Source organism: Urtica dioica, chromosome 8 (assembly GCF_054948205.1).
Source record: "Urtica dioica subsp. dioica isolate 48M chromosome 8, U.dioica_male_clone48M_v1_H2, whole genome shotgun sequence".
Classification (NCBI taxonomy): domain Eukaryota; kingdom Viridiplantae; phylum Streptophyta; class Magnoliopsida; order Rosales; family Urticaceae; genus Urtica; species Urtica dioica.
The window spans coordinates 40,313,633-40,336,069 of NC_142763.1; the positions used below are offsets into that span (position 1 = coordinate 40,313,633).

Here is a 22,437-nt window from a genome sequence, read left to right on the forward strand (position 1 = left end):
CCGGATGCGTGGATTACAGAAACTCCATTTTTGGCTATTTGTTCTTTTAACTAAATTAGTGATTTCATGTAAGTGTGAAGTAGTTTGTCATTGCTGCATTCACTATTGAAGCTGAATTCGTAGCATGCTTTGAGGTTACGATTTATGGTTTATGACTGCGGAACCTTATTTCAGGACTTGGAATTATCGACATTGTCGCCAAGCCGCTGAAAATTTACCGTGATAATTTTTTTCATCAGTCTTCTTTTCTAAGGAAGACAAGTATTCGAAAGGTGCTAAGCTTATAGAATTGGAATACTTTGTCGTTAAAGAAGAAATTCGAAAACAAAAAATGTGTCAATCGAGTACATTAGCACAAAGCTTATGGTTGCAGATCCATTTACGAAAGGATTGCCCCCTAAGGTATTTACTGATCATGTTGAAAGAATGGGGATCCTTGGATGTAATCCTTGACGTAATGTATGTTTTATGTGATTGACACTTTGAGCTCGCCTATTTTGTTTTTGATATGAAGTAATGAATCTTGTTTTATGATTAGTATATACATGAATGCATTATGTGATCAAGATTCATTTTGTTTCTAACAAAGACATTATTGTCGGACCGTTATGAATACCTTATTATGTGTCATGTTGAGTGTGAATCTAGTATTGTGATACATGGAATGGATTATGTCGATAAATTGACGTACAACCGCTATGATCCTTATTAGTTCTCATGCTTGATAATGACTTTATGATGTAACAGATATTATGATGTATTTATCTTATACTATGCGCAATTACGGTTATTATTAAACTATATGGCATGACACGTGGGCCAAGTGGGAGAATGTTAGATCGAATATTCCTAAAGCTCATTAGTGGGCTTTGTATATGTGGAAAATAATGTGGCCCAAGTATATTACCTATTAGGGTTTAATAATAAATAAGACAAATCATATTGGTTAATAAATAAAAGGTAACTTCCCTATATACCCTGATGGTGGGTCTATATAAAGCTAACCTTAGGGATTGGTCTTCTCTCAACCCATTACGCAGTTTTCTGAGCCATCAAAAGAAAGCTATCAAGATTTAAGAGGTCAAGAGAGAGAAACCAATTCCGGTGATTCCGCCACCGCCGTTGTCGCTCTCGTCATTGATAGAGGTAGGTTTTCTCGATCTCTAATGCTTGTGAAAATCATCTAATTCTAAAATCTTGGCTAATTAAGATCGTTTAAATTATGCTTACATAGTTGCATTCAAATAATAAATATAAGTTAGTTAACAAATGTCAAAGAAATCATGTAGCTTAGATGGTTAGATAATGTTTTAAGTAGACGTGGAAGAGCACGACTATAGATCTCCTTTCTCCTTATCCAACTATCTTTAATGTTCAATATTTATGCTATAACTTCATTATCTTTAAATCTTTAATATTTATTACCAATAATTCCATTGTCTTCATTTACACAAAACCCTTATATATCTACAATTTTATTTTTCTTTCCATTTTTATCACCATTTTTTTTAATATGTGATATATCTTTAAAGAAATAATAGTGATCCATATTAACTCCTCTATCTTCATTGTTTACGCTAAATCCCAAAATAGTTACAATTATAGTTTTCTTCTAATTTTAAATATCTCAACTATTTCAACTTATTAACCAACGACTTTAAATGTTTAATATTTATTTCTATAACTCCATTATCTTTGAATGTTTAATATTTATTTCTATAACTCCATCTTTAAATATTAAATGCATATTAATATAACTACGTTATCTTTATTGTTTACACAAAATCGTTAGATATCTACAATTTTATTCTTCTTTCAATTTTTATCACCATTATTTTTTAAATATTTGATATATCTTTAAAACAACAGTAGTAGTCCCTATTACTATCTTTATTACTTGCACAAAACTCCTGAATTTTGCCTTATTTATAAATTATAATTTGTACATATTGGGATAATTGTATTGTTCTAATAGGTTTTAAATTCCGGGGGAACCAGACGGGAACCGGTCCGGTTCCCCCTTTTTTGGACTCCTCGGCACCGGAACCACCAAAACCGGAACATTCCGGTGATTCCGGGGGAACCGGACCGGGAACCAGTGAGGAACCCGGTTCACACTTCCCGGTCCGGTTCAGTTAAGAAAAAAAAATCAAAAACCCGGGTCCCCAGATCCAAGCTATTTTTCCCCAGATCCCGCCCGGATCCCGCCAAACCGCCACCTTCCCGACGCGACGACATCCAATTCCTCCCAGATCCCGCCGGATCCCGCCTTTCCCGGTGTCCTCGACGGATCACGGCGTCCTCGTCTTCTCAGCTGAGACGCGCGCGAGGTGGCTTCGGGTCTCGGTGGCTGTCGGCCGAGCTTCCTCTTCGCGAGCTCAACTCCGTCTCGCTCTCTCGCTCTCTTCCTCTCTGTCGCTCTCTTGGCTTCTCTCTCGCTCCCGCTCGATTCTCTTCTTCTTCTTCTTCTTCTTTTCTTTTCCTTTTCTTCGGTCTTTCTTTCTTTCCTTTCCTTCTTTTTTCTTTTCTTTCCTCGTGGGGGTTTTTTTTTACTGATGTGCTTAATTTTATTCGGCCATGGAGACTTAATGGCAAAGGTAACTAATGTAGATAAGTGATGAGTTGGCAAGCTCAACCTTATCCTATTAATTACAATCCAACCCCTTATTCCTTATTTTCTTTCAAATGGGTCCTGAAAAATTGTTACAACTAACTCATCCTCATATAATTATTTAATTAAATCCATAATCGAGCGGATTATAATTATATGATTCGAACCGAGAATTTTCTCATTCGTTCTCGATTAATTCAAATATATTCAAGGTTTCTCGGAAATAATTCTCGTTCTTGAGAATTTATTTATTAAATTATCTCCCGAAAATATTTCCTCGGAAATACTTTATTAATTGAGATAACTCGATAATTCCTTCACTCCTTCCGAGATTTATCATTACCTTAATATATTTAAATTACTCGATAAACTCATTGGACCATAATTCACTCGAGAGACGGAAAAATATAACGAGGAATTTACTTCACTAACTTCCTTCCGGATTCCTTTCACGTTGAAATTAGTTAGGTCTTTAAAATATATTTTCACTTTCACAATCTTTCTTACATTCGTGAATATATTCTAAAACTTTATCGACCTTGATATTCTTAATTTCTCATTCTCGATTATTTCCTCGTTCCTTCGAGAAATTCCTTGATATTATTTCCTTTGAAATCTTGAAATCCCACTTGAAATGTGAACCGATGGAGTATAGAGAAAATCTTCTCATTTATCTGAAACGAGAGAGGAATGAAATTCTATATAAATTCAAACGAGAGAGAAATATAATCTCATTTATTTATTTGCGAGAGAGAGAATCATATGGAGACGGCGTTTAGAAAATTAGGTTGTGCGGGTCTCACAATTACTGTATGACCGCTGCATACGGTCGCTTTCAGTAGTCATTTATATTCATTCTATTGAACTTACTTTTTATTGTGTTTGTAATTTGGTATTGTGTTGAAACATTGTACACTATTTTTAATTTTATGAGTTTTATCCTACGTACTTTGTATGTTTTTTTGTATATTTATTTTATGTATTCCCCTCGGTAAATACGGTATTTGACGGTACCACTATGGTAACGGTAAGTTCAACGGTACCGGTTTCCTTTTTTTCCTATTTACCCCGGTATTCCTTTACGGTACCAGGGGTTACCAGTAAATTCTGAAGCTCGGAACGGTAACGGTAACGGTATTTCGATCCTTAGTAATGCTTTTACGGGAACAAAGTAATCAAAAAACCAAAAGCCAAAAACGTATTTTACATTGTGGCCTTTGCTTTTAGTTTTTTTTTTTTTTAAAAGGCGGGTTCGGTATTTGGCCCAAACTAACTATTAACATATTTAGGAAAATAGCTAATTTGTTAGAATAACATTTCTATATTCCAATAATATCATTAAGAGTTGTTATTATTAACGGTCAGAGTAAATAATATTAATTGTAACAAGCAAAATAGTAAATCTCATTACCCGTAACAAGAATAACAGTAAATCTTATTAATTTTCAAACGACGAAATCTCAACCCTACCTTCAGTCGCAGTTCTGTGCAGTCGCAGGGCGCGCTCATGTTCGAGATCGTTTTCGGAGGAGGATTTGTCATGGTTAATCGAATTAACATTCATAGCAAATCTGATTAAATATCACAGTTAATATGCAGAACTGAAGTTGCGACCTTCGTGTTAGGAATTCTTGCCCACGAGAAGATACTTATGTAAATTCTCGTTGAAATTATTAATAAAATAAAGTTTGACATTTATTATCTATTTGAATTGAAAGCGTTATTTCTTATTTAATGAGATTTATTAAACATTCATTATTCCATAGCCTCCGTATCTAACTGAGTCACGTGCTGGGCACCTGAGTTCGGGCGGTGTGCTAAAACATGGTCGATGACTGATATACGCCTGGAAAACTATATCTAAAGTCATATATGTGGAACACATGGGTGAAGGCTGATCACTATGTGGGAGCAGTCTACACTTGTGGTAAGTGTACGACCTGGACAGGTCTTGGTGTAGATGTGTCGTTTAAGGACCGTTACGACACACTAACCGAGGCCACTATGATGGTCACAGTGAGACTTGATCTAAATCCTAAAGTGATCATGGACACTGGGTTATGTTACTGAGCTCTTTGACTCATTCGCTAAAAGGCTATTCATGTTAATCACAGCTTATGTCTTGGGAGTTTTCTCAGAGCATAATTCGAGTGGGAAATGATTTACAGATACGGAATCCAGCCTTCCTGAAAGAAGGTTAATGTTCTCTCACCTAAGGGTTGATTCCAGAACCGATAGATTGCGCGCACTTTCGAAGTAAGTAACGTTCGAAAGAATCTTTCCCTAGGGAAGCAACAATGCTTAGGGCTGATATGTATCAAGGGAAGTATAACAGAATAAATTGACTTCTCTCGATACGGGTTGAACCTGAAGGATCTTAATCACGAATTGACTATATCAGTGGACACTCGTCACGATGAGTAAATATAATTCTAGTATAAAAGAGAGTTCAGTCTTGGCTTACAAGGTGGAGTATTTGACCAAGATTAAACGAATCGATGGAAAAAGAGAAAGGACTATTTCGTCTTTTTCATCGGATTTGTTAAGCTTCTATTACTAGGTCCATAGTCCCCGATTCGGCTCTGATAAAGGCGGATAAGAACTTTCGTATAATAATGTTTATCATTATTAATCTCACTTGCTGTAATTGTGATTGATAGCATTAATTCTGGAAAACGGGTATTCGCATAATTAAATAAATATTTATGGTAGAATTGTTTATTTATTGTTTGATCAAGTAAATAAACAATTATTAATTATTTATTTATTGTTGGACCAAGTAAATAAATGATTAATTGGATTTTAAGCAATTGGGCCTTGCACACATGAAAAAATCGAATTGGGAATTTTGGCATAGGATTTGCGCAAATCCCCTTGGCCGTGTGCCATCAAATCCGATTTTTTCAATATTGGTATTTATCAATATTTTCTCTTTAGTTGTTTAAATAAAGGAGAGAGAATAATATAAGATATTGTCCTATATTTTCTCCTTATTTAAAGGAAAGTATTTAGGAGAATATATGAGAATATATTTAAAGGGAAATAATATATTCTCCTTCATTCTCTCACTAAATAATATATTCTCTATTTAAATAGAGAATAATATCTCATAGATATTGATCTGATGGATGAGAGAAAAAGTAGGATTCACTTGTTGAGATCTAATGACCTAAATTTAATCCACTAGTGTGAACACAATAAAAGGAAATAAAATATTCTGGAAGATTCCATGAATATCTCATTTTACTATTATAAATAGGGGTTCATGAGAAGGTAAAAATAAGCAATTATTTTGTAAAAATTTCGTTCATCACTAGCCTCCCTTGGCCGTGCATCTGCCTCTCCCTCCCCTCGGAAATTCGTTTCCATTCTTAGTAAAATAAGAGAGAGATCTCGAAACACCTAGTTTCGTGATCTAGTGAGATAAAGACTGTGCCCACTCATCTTTCTTATTCGTCTCGGAGATTACGTTTCGGAAGACTAAGGTGTCATCCTCGAGTCCTTCATCAAGACGACGCAAGGAGTACGCGATTGGATTATGAGCGTTCTGTAGCTGAACCGAAAATCAATGTAAGTACTCGTTTACTCTTAGGGCAAGTTTGGTTTGATGTAATGGGCCTGGAATGGAATTGTCATTACTTTAAAATGGGCCCATTCTATTGTTTGGTTAAAAAATAAAACCAGAATGACAATTCTAATGCAATGGTTATTCAGCCATTTTAAGTGAATACAGATTCATTAGGGGTACCTAAAGAATCAGGATTCCATTCCAATTATTTTTTTATATCCTTAAAGTACCCTTACGACAGGAAAAGCTAACACAAATTAAACCTAGCCCCAAATTTATTCAAGCCAAAAACCCTGACGATCAGATCTACCCCGTTCTTCGTCGGTCTCCGTCGTCGACGAACTCCGCCTTGACCCACGCCGCCATCAGAGACGTCGGAGCTGCTTTGTGTTTTTCAGGTGAGTCTTTAGTCTATTTGTATCATTTTCTTCTGGAAAAAAAAAACCTCCTATTTTCTTCCATTGATTCCGCCGAGCCCATGTTTTATATGGTAATGGTTTGTTAACTTATACATATATCTATTTTGTTTGCGTAGTGATTATTATTATTATTATTAGTTTCAAAGTTGCTCTGCTCTATTGTTTTTTAGGAACAATCAGTCCTTTTTTTGTCAAATACAATTGCTATTAGACTTTTTTTTCATACACTACTCTGTAGTGTTTGTGCTTTTTTATTGTGTTGTCTATTTTTTTTATTATAAATTATTTTATTTGTTTGCCAAATAATATTGTTATAATGTTATGTACGCTCTTGTTCAGTATTTTTTTAATACATCTCTTGTTCAGTATGCTTTTATTTGTTTGCCAAATAATATTGTTAGTTCGATACCTTACATGTATCTAATAGTGTTCAGTATATTGCATAACTACTATAGTATCTAAAACAAAAGTTTATAAATAACATTGTTGTACTTGCTGTATATATTGTAGGATAATGGCTCGTTTATCTTTAGTACAACAGCAAATATTAAGAAAGAAGGAGTTAATGACTCTTTTTTTACAATGGTCAAACATTTTGCGTAGTGTTGAGTGGTTTTTAAAGGTGCGCGAGACAGCAATAAAAGATTATATCACAACTAGTTCTCTTAGACGACAGTTATATACCCTTGACATAGGTATCAATAGGCAAATTGTGCATCAACTAGTTTATGATAATAATAACACATGTAAAGAACAACTTAGGTTGAGTAGGGAAGCCTTTACAAATTTATGCACATTGCTTGAAACTAGAGGTGGATTAAAGGCATATAAGTATGTACAAGTTGATGAGCAAGTGGCTATGTTTTTGCATATATTAGCTCATCATGTCAAGAATAGAGTAATCAAGTTTCAGTTTATGAGATCCGGGGAAACAGTTAGTAAGTACTTTCATAATGTCTTGCACGCGATAATTAGAGTACATGGAGATTTATTGAAAAAACCCGAGCCTATTTTGGAGGATTCAACTGATGAGAGGTGGAAATTATTTAAGGTATTTTTCTTTTTAATCTACCTTTGATTTTTTTTTTCTTTCCATAAATGAATCTAACTAACTTTGAAACTATTTATGTAGAATTGTTTAGGAGCATTAGATGGGACATATATTAGAGTGAGAGTCCCTATAACAGAGAGACCTAGATATCGTACTCGAAAAGGTGATGTAGCAACAAATGTCTTAGGTGTGTGTTCCCCCGATATGCAATTTATATATGTGTTACCCGGTTGGGAGGGATCAGCGGCTGATGGTAGAGTGCTACGCGATGCTATACGTAGGAGAAACGGTTTGCAAGTTCCGAATGGTATGTCAAATGTAGTGCATAGACTATTGTTAAGATATATTATGTCAATATATAGTCTAAACAACTATGAAATTCATTGTTGGTCAAAACACCTTACATCGATTTTCCTATCTAGGTCAATATTACCTTGTAGATGCTGGCTACACTAATGGCCCAGGATTTCTCGCTCCATTTCGTGGTCAACGCTACCACCTTACTCTATGGAGAGAAGGGCCTCAACCAAATAGTCCTCAAGAATATTTTAATATGAAGCATTCATCCGCTAGGAATGTCATTGAAAGGTGTTTTGGTGCAATTAAGAATCGTTGGGCAATTCTTAGGAGTCCGTCGTTCTATCCAATAAAGACACAAAATCGTATAATTTTGGCATGCTGTCTATTGCACAACTTTATTCGAAGAGAAATGCCCGACGATATTAGTTACATGCCAAGTGAGGATAATGATATGGAAGAGGAGGAGAATGAAGATGGAGAAAATATCGATGACTTTATAACAAATATTGAGCCATCAGATGAATGGACAACATGGAGAAATAATTTAGCAAATGAGATGTATGATGAGTGGAGAACCCATATATGAGTGCATAGACTTTCAGATTATTTATTTTATTTATGAAAAATTGTTTGTTTTTCTTATATCTTTTTCTTGTAATGAAATTGAGCAACTGAATGCTTCATATTATGTATTTTTTTTCAAAGCTACTGATTTTTTTTTCCAGATTATGTATTGGTTTGCGTTGCTTTTTCATGAATGGTACCAAGCTACTGTTATTGGGATATTATGTATTTTATCATCAAAGTTTGTTTTGCTTTTATCATTTAATGAAATGGACCTACTGTTATTTGCATACTATGTATTTTATTACCAAAGTTTGTATTTTTTTTTGTTTTATTTTCATAACATGGTCTTTGTTTGATAGGATGACAAGCTCAAAAGTTAGAGGTCCCGGTCAAAATAAGAGATTTTGGACTGAAGAAGAAGACAAAGCCTTGATTGAGTCGTTGTTGGAGTTACACGATGAAGGAAAATACAAGGCTGAAGGAAATTTCAAAGCTGGTCACTTAAAAGCTCTTGAAATAAAATTGCACAACAAGATACCGGGTTGCGACTTAGAAGCTCATCCGAACATTGGGTCAAGATTGAAAACGCTAAAGTCTTACTTTCAGGTTGTTCATGAAATGTTAACTGGACCGAATTGCAGTGGTTTTGGATGGGACTCAGAGAAGCAAATAGTTACGGCAGAAAAGCCCGTATGGGATGCATATCTCCAGGTACTTTTCATACTAAATTTTTTGTGGTCTTTATTACATGGTATTGTTTTAGTAACTCTTTAAAAAAAAAAAAAAAAAAAAAAACCCAGAGTCACAAGGATGCAGCCCCATTTCGATACAAGCCTTTTCCATATTATGATGTTCTCTCCTTAATTTACGGAAAAGATCGTGCAACTGGAAAAAATTCAGAGGGTCCGATAGATGTGGTTGAAGAATTAGAAACACAAGGACAAGAAACTAGCAAAGAGAATGATGTTGAGAATCACATGCAAGATGAAGTTTTTGAGAGTGATGATAATGTGCAAGGCATGAATGAAGCACAATCTATGCATCAATCCACTACACCTCAATCTGAAGCTTCATCAAAGTCAGCCAAAAAAAAGAGAAAAGTTTCCGAAAGAGATGATTTGTTTGAAGCCTTGAAAGAGTCATCTTTAATCATTGCACAAGTCATTGACAAAGCATCGATTCGTTTGAGTAAAGCTATTGGAGAAGACATGAATGAGAAACATATGAACCTTGGCAAAGAATTGGAGAAGAACACGACAATTTCAAAAATGGAGCGATACAAGGTAGCTCGTATAATTATGCAAGACAATGCTCTAATTTCTTACTTTTTTAGCATTGAAGACAAGGATAAAGATGAATGGGTGAGAGGTCTTCTTGCTGGAGATTTCTGAAAATAGCTTTGGGATATAAGTAGGGAAATATCAAATTTTTTGTGAATGTCTGTAAGGAAAGAACTTATCAGTATGTGGTAGATTATATAGTATATAAATAGTATAGTCTTTTGGGTTATGAATTATATAAATGATATAATTTTGTAAACCATCTTTTGGGTTGATACACAGTTTCAAGATCCAGGTATCATATATATGGATTTCTGTTACAATTATATATTTGCTTTGTTTATTTGTATGATAGTTTCCATATTAATGAATACTTAGTATATGAAATGTATGCTAATAATTATTTACAGCCATATATGACTATATATTAGGTAATTTTGACATCTGACTATATTTTTAATTTGTGATATATATATATATAATAATAATAATAATTAAATTATATTTATAAGTGTATATACGTTCTTATATAAACTTGTGTACTTAAATGAAATTAATATTATAAGCCCTTTTTTCATTTTAATATATATACAACAAAGATAATTATGTAAAAAGAAGTTTGATTCCATTCTATTATGCTAATAACCAAACATGTTATTATATATTCAACCATCATTCCAATATACTAACCAAACAAATTAATCCAATTTTTCTTTCCTTTCCATTCCATTCATTCTTTATTCCATTATCATTCTCATTCTCATTCTCATTCTCATTCTCATTATCAAAACCCCATTGCAACCAAACATGCCCTTATATCGGTTGCTTGACTTATATGCTCTCGCATAATTTTAATTAACGTAAATCTAGATCTTGTCATATAATCATTGAATTAATTAGCTCATGATTAGCGTAATTAATTATTTTTCCGCATTAATATGGTTATATGGGGAATCATCCCCGACACTTCGAACATCCGGATCGGTCCAACCGCGAGACTCACCGATGTTCGAAATCGTTTTCGGAAGAAGTTCGTCACAATTAATCAGATTAACTGTGACAGACAGTTAATCAGATTAACTGTGATTGATTAACTGTCACACTTAATCTGATTAACTGTCACACTTAATCTGATTAACTGTCGAACAAAAAAACCCTAGAATCTGAAATCGTACCTCCACCTCCGCATGCGCCGGCCCCATCTCCGCCGCCTTCGAGTTTGACACATGATTTAACTCCAAATTCGGTGACCCGAGCGACAACCACGTCGGAATCAACCTCGGAACCACCGATGAGGAGAACCGGTGCGAGCTTCTCCAGAAGGAACATGAGGCGGTAGCGATTGAGTCTGAAGCACTTTCTTTGGCGCCGATGACGGCGAGTCTCCGGCGAAGATCCGGTGGATCGCAGAGGAAGATTATGGTGTGGTGTTTGGGTGTGGGTGTGGTGTTTGGGTGTTTGGGTGGGTGTGGTGTTTGGGTGTGAGAGAGAAGGGTATCTTTGGAACTTTAATCAATGTTGCCTATCTTTTAAAATAAATTGATAGTTTGACTATTATTTTAATCTCCCCTCTTAATAGAGGCTAGATACTAATAAATCTAAAAAAAATAGGAAAATATCAACAGTATCCCTTGTGTTTAATCGAAATGCAAGATTTGTCCCCTCGATATTTAGAAATATCATACATATCCATTCAGTTTAATACAAATGACATATACCTCCCCTAAAAAATTGTTATATTACAAATATCATCTTTTTCGTTTATTTTTTACAAAAAATAAATTTGAACTCCCCAAAATACCCTTTATGAAATAATTTTTTTTATTTTCTATTCTATATACAAAAAAAAAAATTAAAAAATTTCTTTATAAAAAGTTAAGGATTTTTTTTTATTAAGAGAGATTTTGATTTTTTTTAATAAAATAGTAAATAAATATTTATTCTATTAAGGGTATTTTGGGAAGTTCAAATTATTTTTTTGTAAAAAATAAACGAAAAAGTGATATTTGTAATATAATATTTTTTTAGAGGAGGTATATGTCATTTATATTAAACTGAAGGGATATGTCTGATATTTTTAGAAATCGAATGGATAAATCTCGCATTTTTATTAAACACGATGGATATTCTTGATATTTTTCCACAAAAATGTGTGAATTGAGAGAGAGAGAGAGAGAGAGAGAGAGAGAGAGAGAGAGAGAGAGAGGCTTGCCACATATTACGCAGCAGGAGTGACAAAACATGTCAAATACAAAAATTTATCACTCTTTTATTGTAAGTAGATTTCATGATAAAATTGTGATATTTTATATGATACTGGGTGTGTTTGAGATTACTTTTTAAAATGTGCTTTTATTTTTTTTTATTTTTTTTTAACAAACTTAACTGCTTATAGGTGTTTGGTAAAAATAATCTTTTATAGAAGTTGAAAAGTATTTTTAAATTTTATAATCAAAAGCTAAAAGCAATGCATTTGGTTCTTTTGAAATACGTAGTTTTCACATATTCTTTTTTCTCAATTTTTCTTTCTTTCTTTTTAATTTTTAATCACAATTATATAATATCACCGAAAATCTTAGTTTATTATTTAGAATCTATAGACACCCACTTTAATATATTTTTCATGTCGCAAAAAATATATATTATTTCATATAAATAGATAATATATATTTATTTTATTTTATTAATTTTACCAAACACGAAATCTGATTCTACTTATAACAACAATTATTATATAAATATTTACAACCACCCCCGAAAAAAAAAACAAAAAAAAAAACAAAACAAAACATTGCTGTATGTGCTACCAGACCGGGGAAGTCGGAACAGAAGAGCACTCATCTTAAATCTTGGGTACCAAATTTAAAAAAAAAAAAAAAAAAAAGCACATGAATGCAAAACTAGCCCACTGTCATCTATCTGAATATTTTGTTTATCGGATTACGATCATAAAATGATGATAAAAATGTCTTGTATGACTGACTGGCTATCAGTGAAATGATTGGAAATTCCACAAATCTCTTAATTGAAGATGATAACTACTAAAATATTCCACCTTTTCAATTTTTGCATAAATATCTCATTTTTTCAGTTCAAGACGATTTTTCCAGGAAACTGTAAACAGGGGACAAAGGCTAACATAAATATCTCATTTTTATCATTTTAAGACGTTTTTGCCAGAAAACGATGAACATGGGACAAAGGCTAAGTGAAACTGTAAACGTAATACAGTTATATGTATATGTATATATATATATATGTGTGTGTGTGTGTGTGTGTGTGTGTGTGTGTAAACAAGAGGTTCTATGAAATAAAAAACAAATGAGATATTTGATGGATTAAATTTGAAACAAAAGGTACGTAGGTCCAATTATGGCTTCAACTCTAAAACAGGGCACAAATAAGGCCCAATAAAGGGATTGGCGCCAAATATCTCAGAAATCTCCCGCCTTAACTCTACACAGCTAAACATCAAAACCCTTTTTTTTTCTTTTTTTTTTTTCTCGGTCTCCATCTTCCCCTTTCAACAATGGCGAAAAGAAAAGAGAAAGGCAAAGAGAAAGAGAACGAAAATGAGAAAGAAAAAGAGAAACAATTCTGGCTATTGAAGACAGAGCCAGGAGAGTGGTCGTGGGATGACCAATCAGCGAACGGTGGGGTGAGCAAATGGGATGGCGTGAAGAACAAGCAAGCTCAGAGCAACCTCAAAACCATGTCCCTCTCCGATCTCTGCTTCTTCTACCACTCCGGCTCCGGCCCCCTCTGCCGCCGCGTCGTCGGCGTCGTCTCCGTCTCCCGCCGCTCCTATCCCGACGGCGACGGCGGAATCGCCGTCGACGTCACGGCCGTCGGAGAGATGCGGAGGCCGGTCGGGTTGGCCGAGATAAAGCTCGCTCTCGCCGGAGACGCCGAGGCGGCGAAGGGCTTTGCTTTGCTCCGGCAGCCTCGGCTGTCGGTGGTTCCGGTGCCGGTGGAGGTTTGGGAGAGGGTTTGTGAGTTGGGCGGTGGGTATTATGGAGATGGTTGTGGTGATGATCCAGAGATTGGGGATTAGGTCTACTGCAAGCAAGGTGTTTGACGTTTTGTGCGTGTGAGGGTTTTGTAGTTGGGTCATGGTCACGAAGGTTGCTCGGCTTGTTTTTTTGGACTGAATTTAGGAAAAATGCTTATTTTCTTGTGGGGGTTTGATGGTGTAAAGCTAAAATCCTTTTTTTTTTATTTTTTATTTTTTTACCTCAGCAACCTTAACGCAAGAAGTATGTCTTGTTGCCTCCGTAAACTATGAATATACTTTATATGTTTACCGTTTTAGTAATCTTGCAATTTTTAAAGGGTTACAAAATGATCCTAATTTCTAAGGCCTCGAGGGGAAGGGGAGGAACGAATTATTATTATTATTATTATTATTATTATTATTATTATTATTTTTATTATTTTTATTAATTGATGTGATATTTGTACTTGTACTGAGGAGAAAGTAAAAAGGATTTGAGTGAATTATGAATTCACTATCCAACCTAAAGAAAGTAGAGTAGAGGTAAAAGAAGTCTTTTATTAAAGAGTATTTTCTCTGCTCTAAATCATTATTACAACCATGTGCATGTTTATATATACATAGGTATTCTTGCGACAAAGCATCAGTAAAAGAGAAATAAAAAACTGTGTTGATTGCTTGACCAATCACAGACCTGCAACGGTAAAATTCTAGCTGTCACAGGATGTCGACATATTTGGTACTAATGACAACACTGCTGTGAGAGGATCCTATGTGGGAGGAGATTCATGCGTGGGCTGGTCTGGTTTGATGTGGTGCACCAGGTGGGCTTTTGGTTGTTGGGCCAAGGTCTCAATACAACCAAGAATGGCAGACATTAGTATAGCAAATTTATGAGAATCAAATAAAGGGAAAATAACACATTTATACCCTGTGTTTTAGTGAAATATCGAGTTTAACCCTCGGTTTTCAAAAATGTTGAGTTTATACCATCTGTTTAACTAAAATGATGAAATTATACACTCTGTTTAACTAAAATGACGAAATTATACCATGAAATGAATAACAGCGTCACAAATCTCTCTTTCATTGATATTAACTCTTAAATAAGAAAAACCAAATCAAATCTAAATCAGTGCCCTAACTTCCAAATTCTCAATTTTGAAATAAAAATAGCCTTAAATTGAAATTAAATAATAAAACTCATACCTCCTAAGAAATGACTTCATTCCGTGTTCGAATTGTAACTCTAAATCCTGGATACTCTATTCGAATATGCGATTTTGATGACTATCAACTATCGATGTTTACCCTTTTGCCTCTTTCTGTGTTCTTCACGATTAAGAGACTGTTGTTTATTTTTTAGTTTTTAAATAAATTACATATATGGCGCGAATGAATAAAGATAATTGGTGTTTATATATAAATATTATAGTCAACGTCAATGAAAAGTCAATAAAAAGAATATTCGTGACACTGTTGTCTATTTCAGGGTATAATTTCGTCATTTTAGTTAAACAGAATGTATAATTTCGTCATTTTAGTTAAACAGAGGGTATGAACTCGACATTTTTGAAAATTGAGGATTAAACTCGACATTTCACTCAAACACAGGGTATAAATGTGTTATTTTCCCTTTGAATAAAGCATAATATAGTAACAAATGTATTTCCAATTCATAGGTCATAGCATACACGTGACACATCACATATTTTATTAAAAAGTTAGGACTCAAATAATACAAAATTCCTAAATGAAAGAAGAATCATTTTGAAAAGTAATTCAAATTACATGTAATATATTTAAGTCTTAGTGCATAAATCTGAAAAGACTTTTAAGGGAAAAAAAAAAGACATATAATACTAACCGTTACCATTAAGATAAATTACATAAATTTTCATTTGTTCAAACTATTATATGCGATGATCAGGTGAAGCAAAAATAAGGCTAAAATTAAAAAAATTTAGAATAAAAATATTTTAATTTCTTTATGTTTTTATGTACTTATTTATTTTAAATCTTTTTCTTTATCCCCCTTCATCTTACAAACTTATAAGCTTCTTCTTCCTCAAAATCCCCTCTTTTATGGTCATTGCCCAATTTTTTCATTCTTCAAATATCTATCTTTTTCCTCAAAAGATAGATATTCATTCGCCTTGTTGTGATTAATCGACTTTGCGGCAAGGACAAGACCATGACCAATAGCCCCGGCCCTCATTATGTTTAATTGTCTTTTCGAAAGCTCTTAAAGATCGTGAAATTTTGGATTTATGTTTTTTTATAGTCATGGTGCTCTCGAGTTTAATGGAGAAAAGATATTAACGACTTCACGACCCTCGTTAACATTGACTTTCATTGAATTTTGATGAGTCCTGACATATTGGGTATTGCCTTCATAGCCAGCCCTCTTAGTACAATGTAAAAGTGACATAAACGGTGACATAAACGATTGGGTTTGAAGATTCTACCACCAATTGATCGCGTGCTCGGCCATAAGGTCCGCCCTTAGATCAAACCACGTGAGATATAATATATTGATCTAAAAAAACATTAAAAATCACGATTTAAGGTGGAACGAAAAAGTACCTAAAATATCATGTAAAAAAAATATCATCTAAAATGTCTTGAGCTTATAATACAATTGTATGTTTAGATGATGACGAATGTTTGGATGAAATGTATAATAGGAAATGGACAGAGAATACAAGATATTTTTTTTAGAATTACGTTATTATAAGAATTATTTTTGGAAAGGGTGATGTAGTTAAATAGTCAATTTAAAGTTATGAATTTACAAAATAGGTAAGATTTGTCTTAGTTTAGTGAAATAACCAAAATTTTAATTTGATTTCAAGTTTTTTTTTTCCCAAGAGTAATTTTTATGAAAGTGATAAATTGTTTATAATAATCGTTAAAATTTTTAATTTTGACTGTAAAAAAAAATTTGAAAACGTAAATTTGACTAATTTGCTGAAAAGTTGAAACACTGACTATTTTGCTAATCAATGGATTGCAAATGTACAATTTTTCGTTTTGAAAATGTGTTTATCCAAGTAATTTCCGCACAAAATATTATATAGTTTGTAAAAAAAAAAAATGGATAAAAATATGAGGGAAAATATAGTACGCGAGAAGAGAACGAAAAAGAAATATAACATATTTTTTGTTTCTGTTTACACTTTACACCGTCGTTTAACCGGTTAGCTTCCAGTAAATTATGAGGGTTTTAGCCTCTTGATAATGACCAGTGGGACAGAGTGGTTTTACTAGAACTTGAAAGGCTTTTTCATATTAGTAAAGCTTTAGGTTGAGAGACGAGCATTTTCCATTACATGTCCTAAAAAGCTGAATTGAAAATGGCGGTTTTCGCTCCAATACGACCTCGTTTTGGCGGAGCGTTAAACTTGAACGCCTTGACAACCCTCCGAACATTCTCATCATCTTCTTCTTCTTCCTCGGATTACTCGAACCAGTCCCGTGGTGGTCTACCTCGTTTCTTCTCTCAAGTTCTTCCCTCTACCAAGGTATGTGTATGGTAAAGATGAAAGCTTTTCTGTTTATGACTTAAAGGTTTGAGCTTGATTTGATTGTAAATAATTATTTTTATTTCTGGGTCGGTGGGCAAATATTTCAGGGAAATGTCATTCGTGTTGAAGGTGATGAAGTATGGCATATGACTAAAGTCCTCAGATTGGGTCTTAATGAAAGGTACTGCATATACCTTTTCGAATTAAAACTAGTAAACCAAAATTTTGACACTTCAAAATATTCAATCTTTTGCCAATCAAAAGTGGGAAATCAATGCCAATGCTATTGTGTTTGAAGCTCAACTTCCATTGAGAAAATTTGTGACATTTTGTACAATTCTACTCTTAATTTAATTTTTTTAGATTTTTTTGAAATTGGAAATCAATTTGCAAGATTGTATCTTTTGAAGCTCAGCTCCGTTGATAAAATTTGTGACATTTTGTACAGTTTTACTGATTGAATTTTTTATATTTAATTTTAAGCTTTACAAGATTTAATCTTTAACTCATTAAAAATTAGTAAGTATTGTGCAATATTGTGTCTTTCAAGTTCAACTCTGATGGGAAATTCTTGACATTTAATGTAGTTTGGATTTAAGGAAATGACTTAAGAAGTTATACGTGGTGTAATGTGTGCAAGGGTAGAGCTTTTCAATGGGAAAGGAGGTCTCGTAGAGGGATGCATTGAGAGGATCGACCGAGCCGGGATCGATTTTTTGGCTCTCGAAGATCCCAAGTTTGTTCTTCCTCAGAGCACGCAGTGGCATGTGGTCGCAGCCTTTGGTATTTTCTTAAATATGATTTTTGGGTCCAATTTATTATAGAATTTAAGTTCATAACTGGCTTGTCGAACGAATATTCATGTGCTTACAAGCGATTATTTAAATTTAAAGGTACGCTGAAGGGTGGTAGATCTGATTGGCTCATTGAGAAATGCACGGTAATTGCCGATAAAAAGCGTGAGAATGTTTGCTCTTCTATCTGAACTAGTTAGTCTTGTTTTGCATCGATTTTTATTCTGTTTTCTATATATATATTCCTTCATTAGGAGCTCGGAGCTAGCAGTGTTACTCCTCTGCTGACCGAACGTTCCCCTTCGATCTCGGAAAATCGGGTTGATAGATTGGAACGTGTTGTTCTCGCTGCAACCAAACAATGTATATGATTAATAACATTTAATAATTTTGCTCTAACTTTTTTTGTTCGTTTTTGTACAAGGTTCTATCCTTAAATTTTATTTTATATTGAAGTACCTCTTTGACAGGTCAGCGGCTACATGAGATGGTTTTGAATCCTCCGATGAAAATAGATGACTTTATACAATCAGTGAGTTTCGGTTCTATTCTTGCACTACACGGTGATGTTTACAGTGGGGGTTTAATAACTTATTTTAGCATAGCTTATGAACTCTAAGTCTTAAGTTCGAGATTGCATGTGTTTGATTCCAAATCCGGCTTAATTTTCTGATTTTTTTATAGGACTTGTTAAGATTGGCTTTTTTTTTTTTTTTTTTAAATTTTTATCATTGGTTAAAACTGTCATTATAATCTTGTTGAATAGGTTTCGCAGTCGAAACTATCTTTTGTTGCCGTAGCCGAAGGATCTCCACTTGTTAGTACTTTGACTAAATTGCCGAGTGTTCAGTCCCGTGGAACGATCATAATAGGACCTGAAGGAGGTTAGTATTGTGTTACCGAGCTGTGATTTTATGATGTGCCACGATTCATCTTATATATCTGCGATCACCTTTATATACTTCTGAAGAAACTTCATCTATAAGCTGCGTACTTCGATCAGATGTGGCTTTAAATCTGTATTTGTGCATCGATATTTGTATTCTTTCTTTAATTCTGAACTAGTCTCCGAATAGCTTTTTGGTCCTTAACCTATTTCAATAGGAAAAAAGAAAAAAATGCCCTTCAAGTAATAAATTTTAGCGTATTAAATGACCAAAATAAAACTTGGAATATAGTTCTGGTAAAACTTCTGCTGAAAGAAAAGCTTTATTGTTTTTTATTTTTTTAATAGATAGTTATGATTTCAAATATGTTTTTGTTTATTTGTCTATACTTGTATTCTGTTTTGGCTATTAGCATGAATCGTCCCGGAACTATTCTCCAAATAGTATTTTGGTCCTTAAACAAATTGAATAGGAAATAATACCCTTTATGTGTTTATTTATGGCCTATTAAGTGACAAAAAATACAACTTAGAGAATAGTTCATGGATAAACTGTGCTAAAAAAACTTTTATTTTATTTTATTTTATTTTTATCTTTTTTATTAATGGATTGAGTGAATTTATTCATTATTATTATTATTATTATTATTATTTTTTTGTGTTTGCGCAGACTTCACGGAGAACGAGCTAAAGATGATAATCAAGGCAGGCGTGACGGGGGTAGGCCTCGGACAGCATCGTCTACGCGTCGAGACTGCAGCAATCGCGCTTTTATCGACGCTCATGTTATGGTCCGATTCTCATCGAACAGTTTAGTAGTTTTTTATATCATTTGAGGCAAGTCTCTCTTCCTGTTACTTGCTCTTTAAGGTAATTGAGTTCTTAGCAATATTAAAATTGTCAAAGTCTTAGTCCCTCCACACATTTGGCTGGTTCGGTTTTAACTCGTGTGGTTATCATCTTTGACTTTTGAGAGAGAGCTAAACTAGAGAAGCTTTTTTCTTTTTCCTTGTATCTTTGATTTGAATATCTCAATCACGTACCTATTTTAATATTAAACAGTGAAGTAAAATGACTGGAGGCCTCACTTTCATATATAGAAGTATCTTGTCTACATCGAGCAAATCTTTATTTGACCAAAGTGATTCGAAGATCACTAATTTAATGATCTGGTGTTAACACAATCTTTACACACCACACACACATCATATATTTAATTTTGCTTTCATTTATGTAATCTCTAAGGCAGGTGAAAAAAGATAAGTGGTATGGACGAAGCTAGGTTTGACCTTCTAATTTCAAACTGAGTTCTAAAACCGGGCAAAAAACCAAATAAGACTGTTCTAAACGGTTTTAAAAAAATTAAACCGGATTGGACAAAATTAGAAGAAAAAAAAACTAGACCGGATCAAATCGGTTAAAACGGTCTGGTCCGGTTTAAACCGTTTCAGACAATTTTAAACCATTGGGACCGTTTTAGACCGGATTGTTTTGGACCATCTAGACCGTTAATCGGACTGGTGAAATTTAAATCCGGACCGTTGATCTAAAGACCCGTGGTCCGATCCGATTTATGATTTCACCGATTTTTCTGTGTCGCCCTACCTCTTAATACCATTCTTGCAACTGGTGAGGACCTACATATCTAGTGTCCGCAACAAGAAAAAAAAATTATGTATTTGTAACGTCGCGATTAAATTTTTTTAATTAATTTATAAGTAATATTTATCTTTAGCTTTTTGGCGCAAATAATCTTTTACGCCAATCTTAATTTTAAACTTTAAAAAGGTATAATTAAAATAAAATAAAAACAAAACAGTTTAACTTTTGTATTATGTGGCTTTAGGGTCCGTATTATCAAAGCTAGCATTGGTTGGGACCAAAATGCTAACAAAGTTGGGGGGTCAAAATAATACAAATATAAAATTCAAGGATTATTTTACGCCATAAAAAACCCTTTAATTTATGGTCATCTATGACGATGACGTACATCACCATAAGTTAAAGCGGTCCTATTTTAGAGCAGTGTTTAGAATTAATTCGAGAAAATGAACTTGAATGAGAAATACGGCTGAAAATTGTTTTGATGATATGGTTGTGAAGATACCTACGGCAACTTATTTATTTGTTGAAAAAAGTGTAATCTGAAAACATAGAGTTTCGAACCACACGTTGTGGCTGCTGAGTTTTCTGTTAGTGATTTTCTTGTTATACATGCATATGAATATAATATTGTTAGTCAATCCAATATTATTGCTAATCATATTATCTAGTCAAAAACCCTAATCTTGTGTCTATAGTAATCCAACAAAAACTGAGAGAGGACCTATTGTGTCTGTATACTTGTTGCCGTAGAACTCTTTTCGGAATTAGTAACCAGACTTTAAAATATGTGCCTTTGTTTTCATTGTCATACTAATGGGCAAATTTAGTTTGAAAATATATATGACAAAAAATAACACACACAAAAAATGAGGTATTGAATATTTCAATTTAAGGTAATATATTTGATTATTGATTATATTTTGATGAAAGTATTTTAATTTTATAAAGATTAATTAACTAGTAAAAATAAAAAGAAAATCCTTGCATAATTTTGTTTTGACTTAGATATATACCATCAATTTTATAATCATTAAAATCGTACGTCTAATCTAGCCATCTTGTTACATTTTAGAGTTTTCCCTTTAGATCATTTTATCTAGTTTAAAAATGTTGTGAAACTAATCCAATAAGCCAAAATATTTGTGTCCACAAATCTAATTTCTTGTTTTTCTTTAAAGCCTTTCGTTGATTGTGTGATCATAATAACGATAGGGTCAAAGACTCAAATGTAGGACAATATTGGTATCACCAAAAGTCTAACGGTCTTTCCCATTGTAAGAGGTGTTGGCGTACGAACGATTACATTCTGCATTACTTGTCAATTATATTCTTCTCTCCGCAATCAAAACGCATATTTGACTTTATTTTAAAAATGGGCAATGTAGCTATCTGATATTTTTGAGTTTGTATTTGGTAAATAGTCCAATTTTTTTAAAATTGAGATAAAATAGTCAATTTTTAATAAAACTCCAAAAAATACTCTTCTTCTATAGATGGTTGAGATAGACGGAGCCGAATTAAATCGAGAAGATCGCAATTCCCTTGAGCTCGTCGCGCGCGTCGGAGCGATCCGTCACTACATTAGGAATATAATGGCCGACATTCGGAGGAGGATTTATATGATCCTTACAAACAAATATGACAAGACCCAATAACAATGATTGGAAAAAAAAAACCGAAGATCTTACAAGGGACTAGAATGTTGAGATTTGACTCAATATCTAGAGAGATAAAAACCAAGCCTACAATGTTTAGGATGCCACACCAAGATACTCAAGATGAACACTTAAGAATCAAGATGATAAATCAAGTTGTTGAACGCTACAAGAAAACTT

The 22,437-nt window shown here is 33.6% G+C and overlaps 4 protein-coding genes across 4 annotated transcripts; all 4 read left to right on the forward strand.

Moving 5' to 3' along the window:
* Window positions 1-7,457: 7,457 nt before the first annotated feature.
* Window positions 7,458-8,535, forward strand: LOC149389797 (uncharacterized). The gene is made up of 4 exons (XM_089622724.1): window positions 7,458-7,649; window positions 7,731-7,956; window positions 8,072-8,114; window positions 8,481-8,535. Exons 1-4 carry the CDS (start codon window positions 7,458-7,460, stop codon window positions 8,533-8,535), a joined length of 516 nt encoding a protein of 171 aa, XP_089478850.1.
* Window positions 8,536-8,876: 341 nt separating this feature from the next.
* On the forward strand, window positions 8,877-9,907 carry LOC149389798 (uncharacterized). Its single transcript, XM_089622725.1, has 2 exons — window positions 8,877-9,227; window positions 9,317-9,907. Exons 1-2 carry the CDS (start codon window positions 8,877-8,879, stop codon window positions 9,905-9,907), a joined length of 942 nt encoding a protein of 313 aa, XP_089478851.1.
* Window positions 9,908-13,228: 3,321 nt separating this feature from the next.
* LOC149389799 (thymocyte nuclear-like protein) lies at window positions 13,229-14,167 on the forward strand. The gene is made up of 2 exons (XM_089624196.1): window positions 13,229-13,978; window positions 14,036-14,167. The coding sequence occupies exon 1, from the start codon at window positions 13,326-13,328 to the stop codon at window positions 13,848-13,850; it is 525 nt and encodes a 174-aa protein (XP_089480322.1). The 5' UTR covers window positions 13,229-13,325; the 3' UTR covers window positions 13,851-13,978; window positions 14,036-14,167.
* A 2,920-nt stretch (window positions 14,168-17,087) lies between these two features.
* Window positions 17,088-20,072, forward strand: LOC149389800 (methyltransferase). The gene is made up of 8 exons (XM_089623554.1): window positions 17,088-17,314; window positions 17,425-17,498; window positions 17,958-18,100; window positions 18,211-18,257; window positions 18,366-18,474; window positions 18,582-18,643; window positions 18,878-18,995; window positions 19,668-20,072. The coding sequence occupies exons 1-8, from the start codon at window positions 17,147-17,149 to the stop codon at window positions 19,811-19,813; spliced, it is 867 nt and encodes a 288-aa protein (XP_089479680.1). The 5' UTR covers window positions 17,088-17,146; the 3' UTR covers window positions 19,814-20,072.
* Window positions 20,073-22,437: the final 2,365 nt, after the last annotated feature.

Coding starts and splice junctions, on each gene's coding strand:
- LOC149389797 (XM_089622724.1), top strand. CDS start 7,458: ATGTTTTTGCATATATTAGCTCATCATGTCAAGAATAGAGTAATCAAG. Junction 7,650..7,730: donor AGAGGTGGAAATTATTTAAG/GTATTTTTCTTT, acceptor CTATTTATGTAG/AATTGTTTAGGAGCATTAGA. Junction 8,115..8,480: donor GGCTACACTAATGGCCCAGG/ATTTCTCGCTCC, acceptor TGAATGGACAAC/ATGGAGAAATAATTTAGCAA.
- LOC149389798 (XM_089622725.1), top strand. CDS start 8,877: ATGACAAGCTCAAAAGTTAGAGGTCCCGGTCAAAATAAGAGATTTTGG. Junction 9,228..9,316: donor TATGGGATGCATATCTCCAG/GTACTTTTCATA, acceptor AAAAAAACCCAG/AGTCACAAGGATGCAGCCCC.
- LOC149389799 (XM_089624196.1), top strand. CDS start 13,326: ATGGCGAAAAGAAAAGAGAAAGGCAAAGAGAAAGAGAACGAAAATGAG.
- LOC149389800 (XM_089623554.1), top strand. CDS start 17,147: ATGGCGGTTTTCGCTCCAATACGACCTCGTTTTGGCGGAGCGTTAAAC. Junction 17,499..17,957: donor AGATTGGGTCTTAATGAAAG/GTACTGCATATA, acceptor AATGTGTGCAAG/GGTAGAGCTTTTCAATGGGA. Junction 18,475..18,581: donor TCTCGCTGCAACCAAACAAT/GTATATGATTAA, acceptor CCTCTTTGACAG/GTCAGCGGCTACATGAGATG.